The sequence below is a fragment of the Volvox carteri genome (genome assembly GCF_000143455.1).
Source record: "Volvox carteri f. nagariensis unplaced genomic scaffold VOLCAscaffold_61, whole genome shotgun sequence".
NCBI lineage: Eukaryota > Viridiplantae > Chlorophyta > Chlorophyceae > Chlamydomonadales > Volvocaceae > Volvox > Volvox carteri.
This window is the reverse complement of record NW_003307604.1, coordinates 620,929-638,312: the sequence shown is the minus strand read 5'-3', so window position 1 is coordinate 638,312 and position 17,384 is coordinate 620,929. Positions and strand designations below refer to the sequence as shown.

Genomic DNA, 17,384 nt, shown 5'->3' with positions numbered 1-17,384 from the left:
GCGAATGAGAAGAGCGATTGGTTGGTTGGATTAAACAAAACAACTTCTTTTACAACATTCCAGCCACTATGAATCAGTCAAGAAGAGACAAATTATGCGGCTGCACCAGAAGCTTTAAATACAAATGCACATACACTGCAGAGGTCGGCAAATCGGTTTCTACGGCTGCGGGAGGGCATAATTTCGGTCGTTAAACCTAAAAACTTCAAAGTCAAACACGGAGTTCAAGTCCAGCGCGTTGCCCTACGGGCCGTAATAGAAGCTGCGAATCACGTTTTTTGGTCGAATTTTGGTCATTAAGGACCCGCAGCCGGGGCCTTAAGCCGAATTTCGGCTGCGGGTACTGTGGTATGGACCCGCAGTACGGACCCGCCTTATTTGCCGACCTCTGCACATGTGCCGGGTACAGGTTACGCTGCACCTGCAGCAGCTGGAACTTGGTGGTCAAAAGTACCGCCTTTGCGCGATCACGCGCGCTAGACAAGCAAGGCGTGTAAGTGGATATCGCCGTAGTACAAGGGTGTCCACACCGCAGTCTTGCGCAGGTCTTTAATGGCATCATGCAGCTGTTCCGCCTTGTCCTCCCACATTGCTAGCATCGGCAGTCCAAGGTTACCCCATCGGGCCTCAAAGTGTTGATTCAAGGATAGTAGAGACCTGACTGTCCGGAAGGCGTGGAGTCACAGTCACCGTCACCACGTTTTACAACAATGCCAAGATGCTCCGATGCCGGCAAACACATGCATCAAACACGCACCGGGAGTAGAGCGTGTTATTAACATCGTGTGCTCTACCAGCACCGTTGCCAACGCCACATCATTACAAGCTGCAGATTTTATTCATGAGGCAGGTAGTGGGGACGGCACGGCCATCCCACAGGCTGTTGTACGCGGAGCTGGCTGAACTCCCCTTACAATATTACATGGTGAAGCAGATTCTCCGTTTCTGGAACCGCCTTCAAAAGTAAGTGGGATCCATTGCTCATGCCGTTTTACGGCAGGAGATAACCGATGCCCTGACCAACCCGGAATGGGAGGCTTGGGGAATCTAAATGTTACGACTGTTTTCCTTCTTGGAGTGCAACATTTGGAGCGGAATACCGCAAGAAGTCGTGGGGGTAAAGGAGCGTGTTGACTGGTTGTTGAGTAGACCTCTACCCGAAGGAGCGATAATAACGGCACTAAGAGAGCGTTTGATGAGTGGCTGGGACCATACGCGCCTGACTGTCTTACCAGAGTACCCATCAGATGGGAAGCAACCGGGAGTGCAAATGGCGAAGTATAAGCACTGGATGGGGCTGCCCTTTTGGGGAGCCGCAGCCGTCATGTGGCCAACACATGCTAAGGTTTTCATTCCTCGTTTAGCACATCGTAAGCTAATGCAGTTTCGTTTATGTTGCTGGGCTTTGGAGGCAAACAGAGCACGAAGGGGCAAGTACCATGTTCCCAGGGGGCAGCGGTTTTGCCACTGTTGTGGTACTAATAGCCGAATTGAGGATGAAAAACACGTGTTATTGGAATGCCCAGCCTATAATGATATTCGTTCTGAAGAGGGATTCGATCATCAACAGAGTATGTTGGAGGCCATGCAATGGGAACCCGCACGTCTGGCGAGGATGTTGGAACGTATGTGGGCTCACCGAAACTCAATTACCCCCTTTGGACGCTAATCTGGGCTGATGTGCGGTGTTTTTCCTTTTCTCCGTGGCTTTTAGGAGTTGTAGTATTGCACTTGGGCCTTCGGCTCGTATGGGTAGTCTTACAGGTATGGGGTCACGCACCCCCCAACCATGTAACACACACACAAGCTGCCTCTTGCTTGTACATGCAACGTTACTGCACGCCAAAAACCGACAAATTGTGATACAAACAAATAGCTACAGCAGTCCTACTAACATTGCCGTGTCGCTTTCCGGGGCAACTGGGGGCCGGTATGTGCACGAGTGCATAGACGCCATTGCGCTGAAGCTTCATGAAGAGGCCCCAGAAGTTCTTCTTCACCGTAGCACACAACCCATCCACATCTGTGTCATTGGTGTGACTGCACGACGAGGTGTGCACAGGTGAGAATGCGGCAGAACAGCGTGACAAACACAAAAATGATACAAGAGACACGGATGTTTGCATGAAGCGGTAGGAGTGACAGGACAAGCTGTGTCGGCTTCCTCGAAGCCGGAAAAACGGCGGGGCCCCTTCTGCATCCGTACAGGCCGGTAGCTAGGGCGGCACGTGTGACAATTGATGGTTAGTGTCAACATGGTGGGAGCTGCGCTTGTTGCAGCAGTGCTGATGCTGTGGGAGGTATGCTTGTGCTTACTCCCTTTAGGGAGTAAGAAGATCACATCGCGGGTCTGAGCCCGTTCACCCGCTCGATCCCCGACCTTTACAATGCCCTGTCTAGGCATGCCGCCCCACCTTACCGCAACGTTACTGCAGCGCACAGAGTACGGCAGTGCCACACCCCACGTAGCCCCAGGCGGCGCACGGGCGAAAAGATAAAGAAGGGGCTAGGGGGAAGGGGCCAGGTCTTTTTGCACTGGATATGGCTGAGGCAAATCAATTATGTTGGAGGAATAACAAATGCACCCACTAGAGCAATGTGATTGACGGCAACAATAAAGGACGCAGGGAGGCGGAGAACATAACATTTCAAGTTGGCCGACTTGGGCCAAAAACTTGGAAATGAACGTCCAACGCCACGCCACAAGGGTTTGGCACCACTGGTAAGGCGCGACCATTCCCCCCGGAAGATCCCGGGATCAATACACGTTAGGGTCAAAAGTCCTTCCGATAGTGGAAGGCACTGCGCCCCTAATTGATGGACGGTGGTGACCTGGGATAAAGTAAACTTGCGAGCCGACCAGGAACGGAGTTGGGCCGCTGTCGACCCGGCAGATTCCGTTGGATGCTGGTGGTGGGTGCGGAACCTGAGCGATCCACTGAGAAGTTGACTAGGTTGACTGGATGAGGGTGCCCCGAAATACCGGGGAAGGCAGGGTTTCGCAGGGTAGCTGCCACGGGCGAAGATGCACCCCTGTTTCACACATCATATCTGTATATGGGAGTGTCCGAGTGACGATTCTATTTTTGGACTACCTGCGATTCGGTCGGACAGTCGTCGTGTTTTTGCGAGGGCCTTACAGCCGTCCCGAATTGTGATAACACAACTGCAAAATCTGCTCATGGCTGTCCCGAAATGGCAATGTCACGTAAAACTCCAGCCCCATTTTCACGGCCACCCGGAATCGTAATATCAGGAATGTACAATAGCAGTACGGTAATCCCAGAAAGAAAAATTTTACCGTCTCGATGCCAATGTTACGTTAATGCTTATCACAAGCAGTCATGGTGGTGTCGAAAGACACCGGATGCGATACACCAGCGAAGATGTAGCCATCCAGTGTACGACCCGCACTAATGTATGACCTCGCAAAAAGGAAAGCTTTGAGAATAGCTACGTGAACCCCCTTGAAGAGAATCATCCAGAGATATGTAACTGCTCTTGCACGTTACAGATCAACGAACTCGCCGTGGCAGCAGCTGCACACCCCCACCCCCGACCCAGCACTCCTTCACCCTTGTAACTCCTTACGGCGGGTGTTGAGGGAACTGAGGGTGGAGATTGAAAAGAATACAATAGAACAGCAACATCATCACGCAGTAGGCTGCAATTGCAATGAAACTCTGTACAATTCTGCAACAAGTAGAAACAGACCGATGCGCAAGCAAAGCCTTTCCAAAAATCAAAACAAATTTTTGCGATGCCAGGTGAACATTCTTGATACATCTTCGAACGCGGCTTAACTTGGCCACAACCTGCCCGCCACTGCCGGCAATAGATTCTCCCAGCTCTTCCGTTGCACATGCATCAGCCTATCGCAATCAGCGATAGAGGGCAGCAGCTAAAGATATTCACGCACAGATTGTATAAGTCGGCAGTGTCTCGCATTTCGTAGGTCCTAGTCACGGACAATGAAAACAACAACATTGCTAGTAACAGGGTGAAATTAACTACACCACCGGCTCACAACTCTGTTTAAAAACGTAGAAATCTTTGGAGTTTAGCACCAATACAGAACACGCAACCGATTACAGCTTGAACTGAATAGCCAGATTAAGCAACACATCCTTGCACGCACCGACTTGGATTTTCAAGCACCTTTAAGTAAAGTTGGCACACACGTAAAACACGCAAAGAAACACAAATACACATGCATGCATGCCAGTACGCACGTAAGCCCTCCACGCTCATGCTCATGTATTCCACCACTCCGCTGCTCTCTCTCTTTTCCCTGTAGCCGCCCGCCTTCTCTTCCTAGTGGAACACGGCGCTCTGAAATCTCGCATGCTGTATGTCAAGCACCACACGACACTAAACATAGCACGCCACGCTCTGTCGCTAACCGCTAATAATAATAAGGAAACCAGTGACTCTCGTTTCTTCTGCCCTGCGGCGGCATTCGCAGTAGCAGCATAGCAGCAGTAGCATTGGCGGAAGGTGGGAATTGTGGTGATGGAAGCGGTGAAGATGGGCAAAGGCGGAGGCGGCATGGATGCCTGCTGGTCCTCCGGCGGACACCATCCTCAGTAACAACTCTGCTAACCGCGTGAGTGGCCACACACAGGGGCGCGGCAGCTGAGGCGCATGCAGGAGGACCTCATCCGTCCTCCTCCTTCTGGTCGGACGACTGTTGGCTGCTGCTTGTGCGCTCTGTGGACGGTGGTGGTGCACTCTTGGTTCCGTTGCCTCCCCCCCCCCGGTAGGACCCCTTGGGGCTGTTGTTGTTGTTGTCGCCCACGGCCACAGCATAGGTGTCCCCTCGTGCCGGCACCGCGGTGAGCTCCTGCTTCTTGCCGCGTCCTGCCAACCGCAGCGACACATCGAGCAGTACCTGCGGGAGCGTTTCGCGCGGACGGGGAGGTCAGGGGTCAGGCTACAGGGGGCGTCCGCGGACGGCAAATAGGGCAGTCAGGAAGTCAGGGTAGGCCGGTAGGCATGCAAGTAGGCATGCAGGTAGGCACGCAGGTGGCCGTGTGTCCTCAAGTGGTGAGGTAATGGCAGAGGGTTGGTTAGTAAGGATATTATTTAGAAATATATTTGTAATAAAGCATGATAAAGATAGCAATATAATGATACCGAATAAAATGTAGGGCTTACCAGGCCGGACTGACTTACCAAGAGTCCCATGACAGCGGCAATGGGGGTGACCCAAGCCGCGTAGCTAGCACCCCAGTTGTTGCGGTTCAGATAGATGCCGATGTAGACGTTGGCCCAGGCCAGCAGTATGGTTGCTCGTCCCAGATTGTGGTGGATCAGGTTCCAAAGGCCACGGCGCGGGTGGTCAGGGTCGGGTCGGATGTACGCCAACACCACCTGGGGTGGGGAGGGTGGGGGGGACCGAGGGGGATAATGGGGGGGATGAAGAGTGTGTGTGTGTGTGTGTGTGTGGAGGATGAAGAGGTTCGACGGGGCCCAAGGGGCGCTTCAGGGCTCGTATGGGTCCCAGGTTACAACTTCGAAGAGCGAAACAACTTCAGGTGGCGTGTAACACCCCCACGCACACGCACACGCACACGCACACAACATTACATTCGAGCAGTAAAGTGGCAACATACGAAAGCATTTATACATACATACGGATGAGAGCAAGGTTGCTTCCGGAGTCCAATGGAGAAGGTGAAGGGGGGAAAGGGCCGCCGCAGTTGCTGCCGGAGCTTCCGTCATGATGTGAACTCAACACCCTCGCCCTCACCCTCACCCTCACCCTCACCCTCACCCTCGCCCTCGCCCTCGCCCTCGCCCTCACCCTCACCCTCACCCTCACCCTCGCCCTCGCCCTCACCCTCACCCTCACCCTCACCCTCACCCTCACCCTCACCCTCACCCTCACCCTCACCCTCACCCTCACCCTCACCCTCACCCTCACCCTCACCCTCACCCTCACCCTCACCCTCACCCTCACCCTCACCCTCACCCTCACCCTCACCCTCGCCCTCGCCCTCACCCTCACCCTCACCCTCGCCCTCGCCCTCACCCTCGCCCTCACCCTCACCCTCGCCCTCGCCCTCACCCTCAAACCCCCACAACCCCTTCACGTACCTGTGCGCCCGCCGCCGCCATCACAGCAATGCCGATGCTTTCGTGCGACTCCGCCAGCTCGGTCGATCCAAAGTCGAATTTCACAAACGCCACCACGAAACCGGCAATGAACAACGACACGCCGGTCCACTGACACAAGGCATGGATCACGAACCACAGCTGCTTGCCAAACACCTTGGCGTCGCCCAACAGCCACCTAGGGTGCGAAATGGCGGGGGAGCAGGAGGAAAGGATGTGGGGGAACTGGCAGGCATGACATGCTTAAGGGTCAATTCGGACGGGAATAGACTTAGGGCCAGGGGGTAGGGGATGTGGATGATGCGGGTGGTGTGTTTATGTTGGTTTGCATGTGGGGGTTTGTGAGAGGTGAAGAACCTCTCGGGGCAGTACATGTGCCGCAGCTCGCAGAAACCGCCCACCATCCGTGCACACCCCGTAGCCAAAGTCGTACATGGGCATGCACGGAATGTGTTTTACATTTCCCACCCTCCCCCGAAACCCCCACCGGGGGCCCCACGCCCCTTATCAACCCCCTAAATATGAATCCCCGACTCGACGCACAGTAGCTACAAGTAAAATGTTCCACCGCATCGCAATCCACGCAGGCACGCAGGCAGGCAGGCATGCAGGCAAGCGGCCGCACCCCATAATAATAATAATAATATAAAAATGATAAAAATAATAAAAATAAAAATAAAATAATAATAAAAATAATAATAATAAATAATAATAATAATAATAATAAGCCCTTCGCGCCCTTCTTCTTCCGCACCTGTGCGCCGGCAGCAGTGTACCCAGCGGCAGTAGCAGACCCCACGCCACAGCCATCAGCGCGCCGTGCACGTTGATCCAGTGCCGGGGGTCCTCGGAATCCAATGCCGGCTCTGCCGACCCGTTGGAAAGATCCAGATAGAAACCCGCTGCGTCGCCATCTCGGTGCTGCACCAGGGCGTTCGTGGAACTGACGGCCCAGATGAAGCCGAGCCGTGGAGAGTCTGCAAAAGCCAGGAAAGGATGCAGACGGGCGGTGTACGTGCGACCTCAATTTCAAGGATTTTCTTCTTTAGCCAAGGATAAGGATAAATGGAAATAGTTTGTTTACAGAGTTTTGGGTTTTAAAGGTATTAGTGAGGAAGATGAAAACGGGATGTGAAACACAATTCACGAACTGGCAAAATACCCACCTTCAGGGGAGTCCGTACCAGCCGTACTTTCCAGCCGGCGGCGGCCGCCCACAGCGCTGTTACCGCTGTTACTGATGTTCGTGGCAATCGCCGCGCGCAAGTCGGAAGAAACCCGGGCGCGGCTATCGACGAGGCGGCGACTAAAGCAGACGGTCGTGAGGCCAGATGAGTCGCGTACGACACCCGTGTCGTACGCCCATGACGGCGAGACCACGTCACCCATGCTGAGTCCGTTTCTCTAATAGTGATGGTGATGGTGATGGTGATGATGATGATTGGGGACAACAAAGAGAACACGGGAAGTAATCAACAAGGGAGGCCAGGGGAAAAATATTCCAACAAGGAGTATGCCGTCCGTCATCACGGCAAATAAACGAATATTCGACCAGGTCGATAGAAGTAAAACAGAAGGCATGCAGCTGCAATAAGAGGTAACGGCTGATGAAGAACCAAACTCAAGCAACAAATTACCACCACCACCAGCAACAACAACAACAACAACAACAGCAACAGCAGCAACAGCAGCAGCAGCAACAACATTCCCCACACAGCGGCGGCAGGATTCCGAGCAACCCATACCGGATGGTAGCGAGGTGCGCTGATCATTACTGGACGGATTCACACAGCCGACAATCCTACGGGCGTAAACATGTGTGTACGACTGTGTACGACTGTGAACTCTCGTACCGTCGCGTGAAAGGTGTTGACCCAGGCTGATCCGGAATTCTCCAGCCAGCCCACCAGAATATCGCTGTCGTACATATCTCCAGGGTTCTCTGGGAAGCCGAGACCCACGTAGCCTGTTTAGGAAATAGGGAGGAAATGAGTATGGGAGCCATCAGTATGCGAGCCGAGTAGGAGTTCGTCAGCTGCTTTGCTATAACCCCCCTAAGCTGCCCAAACTCGTCCAACTTCACACAGACACACACACAGACACACACACACACGCACGCACGAGCTTGCGAGGCATGAACAGTCTTGCATCGCATCTGTCTTCTTGGTGTCGCGCGATGTTGCTGGCAACTTGAAATTGCGTTACACGATTTCTTCACGCAGGATTCTGATGCCGCACTAATATGTTAGTTACGTGTGGAGGTAAACGCAACGAGAAGGGTTTGTTGGAAAGTAGTTAGTACTGCAAGCAATTATAAAACTCGCTATCGCGCTGCTGCTGCTGCTAGTAAAACAAACCCCCCAACCAAGACAAAGAACTACAACCCTACACGTATACGGCAATACCGAACCGTACGGCAAATAGTGTACGGCTAACAATATCCGCTCACCTTGCGTCGCCGACTGGACCGCAACATGCAAGTTGCCGTACTGGGCGATCTCGTTATCCTGCGAGAAGAGATTCAACACGGCACACATACAGACGCGACCTCGTTCACAGAAACAACAACACACGTAATCCTATCCACCTCACCCCGGGAAGCCCGCCATCATAATTGTTGTCCGTCCCCCATCCTCCGCTACCCCTCCCCCTCCCCCTCCCCCTCCCCCTCCCCTCCCCCCCCTACCGCTACCGCTACCGCTACCGCTACCGCTACCGCTACCGCTACACCTCACCGGCATGGAGGTCTTGGTCGCCGGGGTGCACGGGTTGGCGGGCGCGGTCCTGAGGTTGACCGACCAGTGGAGAATAACTTTATCCTGTACGGAGGGACAGGAGGGGGGGTTGCATGCGCCAGAGGAAGGGGAGGGAGTAAAGGAAGGCGAGGAAGGCGAGAGGGTCAAACGACAAAGCCACGGGGACGGGGCACGTAATGGGGAAGGCCACAGATACGACAGACAGACAGACAGACAGACAGACAGACAGACAGACAGACAGACAGACAGACAGACAGGCAGGCAGGCAGGCAGGCAGACAGACAGACAGACAGACAGACAGACAGAGACCAGCCCCGTCGTGGCACAGTTGAAGGGGGACCTGCCCCCCCTGAACACCCCCCGTACGGACCCCTCCGACAGTCCCCCTCCGCCTCCACCTCCACATTCCCTTCAGAGCCAAACCCGTGTTAAAAGAGTCTATCCAGTGGAGGGTTTATCCAGTGGAGGGTCTATCCAGTGGAGGGTCTATCCAGTTGAGGGTCTATCCAGTGGAGGGTCTATCCAGTGGAGGGTCTATCCAGTGGAGGGTCGATCCAGTGGAGGGTCGATCCAGTGGAGGGTCGATCCAGTTGGCCCCCAGTTGGCCCCCCTTAACACACCTGCACAACCGTACATTGATAGCCTAGGTTACTCGGAGTGCAGTTCCTAGGGCCCGAGGTGCCGCCGCTGCTGCGGTCGCTGTCGCTGTTTAAGTCAGCAGCGAGGGCCGCCGGCGGCGGCGGCGGCGGCGGCGGCAGCAGCAGCACAGGCGGTGGCGGCGGTGGCGACACCGGCACTATCCCGCGCTTGAGGTCCAGGTTGAATCCGCCCACGCTGCCAGCCTTGTGCTTCACCAGGGAGTCCTGGTCGCTAACCGCGAAGTTGATAGCCAATAGGCCCCCGCCTGGCAGCAGCAGTAACAGTAGCAAAGCAGCAGCAGCAGTAGCAGTAGCATAGCAGCAGTAGCAGCAGCAGTAGCATAGCAGTAGCATAGCAGCAGCAGCAGTAGCATAGCAGTAGCAGTAGCGGTAGCAGTAGCGGTAGCAGTAGCATAGCAGCAGTAGCAGTAGCAGTAGCATAGCAGCAGCAGTAGCATAGCAGCAACAGTAGCAGTATCATCAGCGGACTTATCAAGGGGGCGCAATACTCAGCAGTCAGCAGCAGCGGTTATTCGGAGGTTCATTAGTTCACGCACCTGAGGAAGCCCGAAGGTCAGGAACGGACTTGGCGCGATCGTCCGACAGGAGACGGCTGAAACACAACGTGGTGACGCCCGTTGCGGCGTTGTACGACATCCCACGGTCGTACGCCCAAGAGTTGTTAGTGTTGTTGTTGGCAGACAAACGACCGCTCTGTGTCAAACACACACACACACACACACACGGCGTCATGAGCGCCAAGGGGGGTTTCTTTCTCCATTACTTTCCCCGTGTGCGCATATGTCTGTATGTCTGTATGTGTCTCTGCACCTAAGGAGGTCTACATGGCAAGTAGTGCCATGTCACGCGTACGACGACATCACATCACCGCCGTCATGTATTTGTATTTCTGAGCCTTATCTAATTCCCTAGGTTGTCGGTGCTGCGAGAAGTCCCTAGGAGCAGCTGCAGAAGGGAGGTGTCTGCCGTACGCACGTGTTTTGTTCGATGCTACAGTCGTATGGCGCGACAGAGGGTTCACCAGCCACGGCGGCTGCCAACCTCTCAAAAGTCAAAACAGGTTGGGTGGCACGGGGGAGAAGCGCTTACCTACTCCCGCACCCCACCTCATCCCACCTGGCTGGCATCAAAGGTGCCGACGGAGGGTGCCGTATCGTTATTAGTCACCCAGCCAAGGATGATGTCACTGGGAACCATCTTGCCAGCGACCGCAGCAAAGCCGAGGGCCACGTAGCCTGGAACCAATATAATGGGCACAGAATACGGCAGGGTACGGCAGTTAAGAGTTGAAAAAACGATTGCACGGGAAGGGCAGGGGGCCCCGTCAGGGTTGCAGTAGCATCAGCTGTAGCAGGTAGCAGCAGCAGTAGCAGCAGCTGTAGCAGTAGCCGCAGCAGTAGCAGCAGCTGTAGCAGTAGCCGCAGCAGTAGCAGCAGCAGCAGCTGTAACAGTAGCAGCAGCTGTAGCAGCAGCTGCAGCAGCTGTAACAGTAGCAGCAGCTGTAACAGTAGCAGTAGCAATGCTGTGGCAATATGTATTCAGGGTTTGCTGATGTGGCACTCACCCGGAGCCCTTGACTCTACAGCCATGTGCAAGCTGCCGTTCGCTGTCACGACTTCGGCCTGGTGTGCATGTCGGTTTTAGCAAGGGCGCAGGGAGGGGGCCAGGGAAGGTGCCGATTACGCACACGACGCGCATACAACATATTAAATCGCTCCTCGACTCGCTACGTCACTTGATGAACTCTAGCACCCCTAACTCCGACATGGGGGGGCATTGCCCCCTGCCCCGCCCGGGCAGCCACCCATACTCATACTCCCCCTCCCCCTCCATCACCATCTCTCGCTTTCCCTCCCCCTTGCGCACCCCAAGAATCGTTTTGGTGGCGGGCGTGCAGGGGTTGGCGGGGGCCGAGGTGGTGTTGACGCTCCAGTGGACGGTCACGTTGCGCTGCAGCATTCGGGCCGGGAAGGAAACATTGGTTAGGCATCCCCATGGTACATACATACAGGCATACATACAGGCATACAAACCTACGAACATACAAACCTACGAACATGCACATACTGAAGGACTTCAAATGCAGTCGATGCAGAACAACAACATACGTACATGGCGGATCTGGATCTGGATCTGAATTGAATCTGATCTGGGTCCTGTTCCGGATTCGCTGCAGCGACCTGCATCCACCCACTCATCCAGACATACATACACACGTACACATATTCGGCCCTCACTCGCTCACCCATGCGGCCATGCAGTCGTACCCCAACGAACTGGGACCGCACAAGCGGGAGGATGACGTCAGCTGCTGAGAGCCTGTGGGGGGTGGCGGGGGTGGGGGGCGTTTGGGGTTTCAGCCAGGGAAGGGAACGACCCTGGGAACAGCCGCCAGAAGAATAAGACACACATACCTACAAACAGAGACGGCACGGTCCCTGTCTAACGAAACACATCGATGCACCACTCTAGGTAGGTAGGTTGGTTGGTAGGTGGGTGGGTAGGTGGCTAAGGAGCGAGGGAGGGAGGACACAGGGGGGGGGGAAATCGTCATGCATATATGCAAAGATGCGAAACCCGGCATCTGTCCCCCTCCCTCGTCCAACGAGGTGGGGAGGAAAAGAGAAAGCGCGACAGACAGACAGACAGACAGAGAAGGAATAACGAGCATGGGTGAGAGCTATTGTGAGGTGAACCCACTTACATGCCGCCACCGCCGCCGTACACCCGCCTCCTCCTCCCGCAGCATCACCAGCAGCTGAATTAGCCGCCGCAACCGCCAAACGCTGAGTAGCCTGTTTCCAAATTAGGTCATCTCGCCCCACAGAAGTTACCTTAAACAGCAAACTGCTTCCTGGAAGTTTTGGTTTAACGGTTTCAGAGGTTTCAATTTTCAGTTCCAACAACAACGGGGGTATTGGTTTGAAATGTGCTTTGCTGAAGATGGTGAATGCGGCCCGGGAATGTGGGTCCCCCCGTCCCGTCCCATCAAGTCACCAGGGGTGACGGACATTCTGAAGCGAAAGAGACGCGGAATCGTGGTAGTGAATGTGGTGCCCGAGGGGGAGGGCTGGGGGTTAAGGGCTTAGGGGCACTAAAGGACCAGAAAAAAACCAGATGTGTGGCTATACTGCTGCTGGTTGAATCCCTTCACATGGTGCGGCACATCATCCCCATCACAAACGTGACTGTCCAAGGTTGCCTTAACATGGTTAACGTGGTTCACATATGTTGACAGCCGCATGTTGGGGGGGGAAGAGGGAGAGGGTGCATCCATCCACCGACTGTAACTTTCTGGGTATCTGTCGTAGCAGAACGATTTACTTCTGTGAAACGGCACACGACTGCAGACATGCAGCTCACCCACAGAAATTGCCACCCATCTGTCACGCAGAAAGGTGGCGGGAGGGCCATGCAAACACACACGATTGAAGCCTAGTTCTGTGATCTTATGTTCTCCAAGAGGGGCATGAAGGCCTCTGTGTGTGTGTGTGTATGGCCTGGAGGTGCAGCGGTATGCGTTACCCCCTCACCCGCAGCGCTGCATGGGACTTTGAATCTGGTGGAGAAGGAGGAGGCGGGGACGGGGGAGGAGTTCAAAGTGGCAAAACCCAGTGCGACCTGATTGGGGCTGTGGGGAAAGGGGAGGGGAGGGGAGGGGAGGGGAAGGATAAAGACGACTAAAAGATGACTAGATGGTACAACACAGAACCTGACAATTACGGAGGGATACGCTTCCGACAAACAGACAAGACAGACAGACGTACTCGGTGGGATGGGAGGGAGGGATGGCAGCGGCAATGGCGCGGAACGGGACGGGTGGGAGGGCATTGGGAAAGTGACCACGAGATTTGGGCGACAGAAGTGTGACAGATAAACGCCTCGCTAAGCTATTTTCTTCAGGTCCATAGGATTTGTCTTCTAGCAGGTGCACAAACCATATTTCGGGAGACATCACTTTATCGGATAAGATGCGCTGGAAGGAACCAAACCCAAACCAATGGAACAGTACACAACTCGTCAGGCTCTAGGAGTGCTCACCATCCATCGGTGGGCGTGGGTGACGTGAAGTTGATGAGAGGCGGATTGGAATTGAGCAATGCGACGCGGGCCACGCCTCCAAAAGACACCTGTACAGGTTCAGACATTCAAGGATGCACATTGTCAGCAACTCAAAGCCGTAATGCATAATAACGGCACTCTACGCCGACTAAGTTAGAGGCGGGGAAGAGCGGGGAACCTGGGGAATCTCTCATAAAAGGTGAAATCGACCGTGAAAGAAATGTGCACATAAATTTTTGGATCCTGAAAAATCATGATCGCGAATCCAAGTTAACGTTCTAACCAGTGTAAGCTTTTGAAATCAAGGAAGCGATGGATTTGCGCGTGGCCACATGGCGATGGATTTGCGCATGGCCACGTGGCTACATGGCGTTTGTAGCTAGGCGTTCCGACATGTGCTAGAGGCGCATTTCACGAGCGCTTGGAACGTATCAAGAAAGTGCACCATCCTGCGCGATGCTGCTTGATATCTCAGTTCACGCATCCAAAAGAGAAATATACTAATTAAACCGGTGGTTAGCTTGAGCGGTTACATGGCGGAAATCAAACACGGCTAAACATGAGCGTTTTATAATTTTAGGATGAAAATGATTATTAAAGAGCCTGATGCAACGCAAATAAAACACAATTAGCCTTTCATTCACCTGCAGCGAATATTCACTTCCAGGACAAAGAATGTCCGTGAGGGTGTTGTCCACGACGTCGCGAAACTCAAAGGCGATAAGGCTGGAAGGGGGGAACCAAGATGGCCATTTTGTTTGGACAAAAGCGTGTTACCTTAGCAGCGATTATAAGGCAATCCAAGGCGAATCTGGTTTGCACTCCAGGAATGTAATAAGGTCCTAGGGACATGAGTCATTCCTCTTAAAGCTTTACCTGTCATTAATTGGGCTGCCGTGCTTTGTAGTCCTATTGATCGGATGCGCCACGCATTGTTGATCGCTGGGCACGAGGCGACGGTTGGGGTCAAGAAAGAACCTTGGATATGCGACGGTAAATTGTGGTGTGACCAAAAGGGCCAACAAAAGCAAGGTGGCCAGAGTTGCCTCCTTCGGAAATCCTCGGGCCCGGACACACTTCGGCCACGACGATAAAGCCTCCATCCTCTGAGGAGCTTATCTGGCAGATGCAAGACACCTAACTTGCAATTTATGCCTAGGAACAGGGTCGCGCGCTAGCTTGTAACAGTCGTAATCTGTGTTGTTTAATTCAGCCCAGCGCTTACTACGACCTATGCTCAGAGAATGACATGGCAATCAATTGTAAAGCAATCATGCATAATAATTAACTGGGTTAATGGGGTTATCGGAGCATTTCACCATGTATGCCAGGACAGACCGTTGGCTACTTTACGCCTCAACTACCGGAAAGAGCAAATCCCTCCAACATTTCGCTTATGGACCCAAACTTGCACACTTATTATCCAATCAAGAGGCATATTTAAATCAATAAACATCGACTTCTTTGTCACATCTCGCAACGTTTTGGGTGTCCTTTGTCCGTCATCAAAACCTGTCAGCACGCAGCCCGTAACGCCTCTTAACACCAATTGCGCCCAGTTCTGTTTACCTAGATCCGCCAGTGTTATGCTCTGCGGTGCGGCTGCATTGGAACGATTCGTAACGGTCCGACTTATGGCCGAGCCCGACCTGTGGCCTTGCCGCACGACATTTTCCAGGCCCACGTTTACGGCATGAAAACTACAACTATTTATGCCCTAAAGTCCACAAGTTTACAGCCAAATCAGTTATGATTTCCTCCATGACCGCTTTTGCAATTTTGGTTTTGGCCGCTTGGACGGAAGAAAACACTTCAAAGCCACATATGATATGTGACATATCGCCTCAAGACACCTGAAAGTAAAGATTTTCCAAATTTTAAGTAAATGCTTTTGATATATCCGACATAACATTACTGGTCTTTGAAGGGAAGCTCACAATTGTTGACCAGGCTTTTGACAGAGCAGTTAGCATTCTTGCATAGCGCGCTATCGCCAAGTGCCAAGCTATAGCTGCAAGTTATGATAGCATTAAGGGCTAGAACATACAGATACATCCAGGGATAAAGAACTGTCAGGAGCACCGCATCCAACAGGACAGAAACAGGACGCAAGTAAAGAATACAGTGGATTGGGCATCGCACATTGTCGGACATTCTATCCTGCATGAAGCATTGCAGTATGCATTGTCGATGCAATGCAGTCAACTTCATTGGGCAATTAACTAACCGACAAACTCCAGACGTCAATGTCGTACATCTGGTGTTGATTAACACCAGTTACGTGGTTTTGCAAGCCACATTACCACAACCTATTCTTTTTTCTAAGCACATTCACCCGTATCGCCAACGCTGTAAACTCGCATATTTCGCACCTTTCACTGGCACAAGTGTCCCCCTGCCCCAACACTGCCCGTGCAAAGGGCCCCGCCGTACTAGCGTTTCCAGCGCGCCTCTGCATCAAAACCCTAAGTGCCTCAGATCCCCCTGCATCCTACCTACCTACCAACCTACCTACCTACCTACCCAGAGTGGTGCATCGATTCGTTTCGTTAGACGGGGAGCCATTGAGCCATTTTGTCCTTGGGCTCCTTCATGTCAGGGTGTTTCGATCCAGTGCTCATAACTTCATCACCCTGCTCATGTACGGCGCTCGGCCACAATAAGCACACCACTCGCGGACCAGCAATCCATGATACCAACTGACCAGGTAGAAACCACCCCTCCTCACCCCTCACCCATCAACTAGAACCGCTTCTCATCAGTACCCATCACCACATCTTAGTTACAGCTTGATGGCAACCAATTCAAACGGCGACACATGAACTCCGAACCTGCCGTACAGCCGCCGTACATTTAGACCCGAACAGTTAGCAATTGCAACAGATGCTCCCTCTCTCTCCCCTTATCAAAAAAGCGCTTAAAAAGACCAGCTGCAGTGACCTCGGCGGTGGAAATGTTGTTGCAGCTCAGTGTAGCATCGCGCAATGCAGCACCGTACTTTCTTCTACTCTTCTTGCGTTCTCGGGCAAAACGGACCGATTAACGGAACGTATGACGACGGCGACGGCGATGGCGACAACAACAACATCCAACACGCCATGTACATGTGCGTCGTCGTCGCCTCCACCCCTGTCGTGGCCCACACGCGACCATAGGACCACAGGACCCCTACCCTCCACATTTCTCTATTTCCCCACCCCCCCAGGCAAGTTCGCCGCTGCCACCCGAAACAAGGCGAGGGCGCTGTATCAGGACGCTGCAGTCAGTGTGTATCTATCACGCTACGTCAAGGGGGAGGGGGTTCAGGCTGGTCTCGGGCACAGTCTGTGTGTCTGTCTGTCTGTCTATATGACTACTGTGGGCCAGGAAAGCCGGAGGCCGAGGCCGAAACACGGTGCAAGGGTCGGGCCGGGAACACAGAGCACAAGTCAGCTAGTCTTGTGTGCTCCCGACCTGCATCCCACCACTCAGCAGCGGCTCCCTCCGGGGGCGGTGCTGCTCTGAAAACACGACAGACGCTCAAACGGCGCCCGCCTGAACGGCACCACAGGACTCAGCTAGGGCAAAGGCTTTCTGAATCCCAACCCGCCTACTCCAAAGAGAACCCGGGGTAAAAGCGGCTGGATGGGAGAGGTACCAAACGAGTCAAAGAAGAGCCTCCAAATAAGAAAGATGCAGAGCGCTGGTAGATACATCTAGATGATAATGCATCTTCATGCATCCCGAGGCTGCTGACCTCCCCCATCTCACCCTCAAACCCTAGTTGCAACAAACCAAAGGAATGGGACGA

The 17,384-nt window shown here is 53.6% G+C and overlaps 2 protein-coding genes across 2 annotated transcripts; one reads left to right on the top strand and one right to left on the bottom strand.

Annotated features, from left to right (window-relative positions):
- Window positions 1-4,657: 4,657 nt before the first annotated feature.
- VOLCADRAFT_97529 (uncharacterized protein) lies at window positions 4,658-14,697 on the bottom strand (the record flags this gene model as incomplete). The annotated part of the gene is made up of 21 exons (XM_002956441.1): window positions 4,658-4,891; window positions 5,158-5,373; window positions 5,739-6,089; window positions 6,124-6,295; window positions 6,872-7,094; window positions 7,284-7,521; window positions 7,971-8,083; window positions 8,567-8,624; window positions 8,853-8,936; window positions 9,494-9,516; window positions 10,069-10,225; window positions 10,649-10,767; window positions 11,097-11,154; window positions 11,399-11,482; window positions 11,778-11,851; window positions 12,237-12,327; window positions 12,896-12,915; window positions 13,066-13,163; window positions 13,574-13,662; window positions 14,239-14,320; window positions 14,471-14,697. The coding sequence occupies 21 exons, from the start codon at window positions 14,695-14,697 to the stop codon at window positions 4,658-4,660; spliced, it is 2,811 nt and encodes a 936-aa protein (XP_002956487.1).
- Window positions 14,698-16,578: 1,881 nt separating this feature from the next.
- VOLCADRAFT_97528 (uncharacterized protein) lies at window positions 16,579-17,208 on the top strand (the record flags this gene model as incomplete). The annotated part of the gene is made up of 3 exons (XM_002956492.1): window positions 16,579-16,700; window positions 16,800-16,855; window positions 17,066-17,208. 3 exons carry the CDS (start codon window positions 16,579-16,581, stop codon window positions 17,206-17,208), a joined length of 321 nt encoding a protein of 106 aa, XP_002956538.1.
- Between the last annotated feature and the right edge of the window lie 176 nt (window positions 17,209-17,384).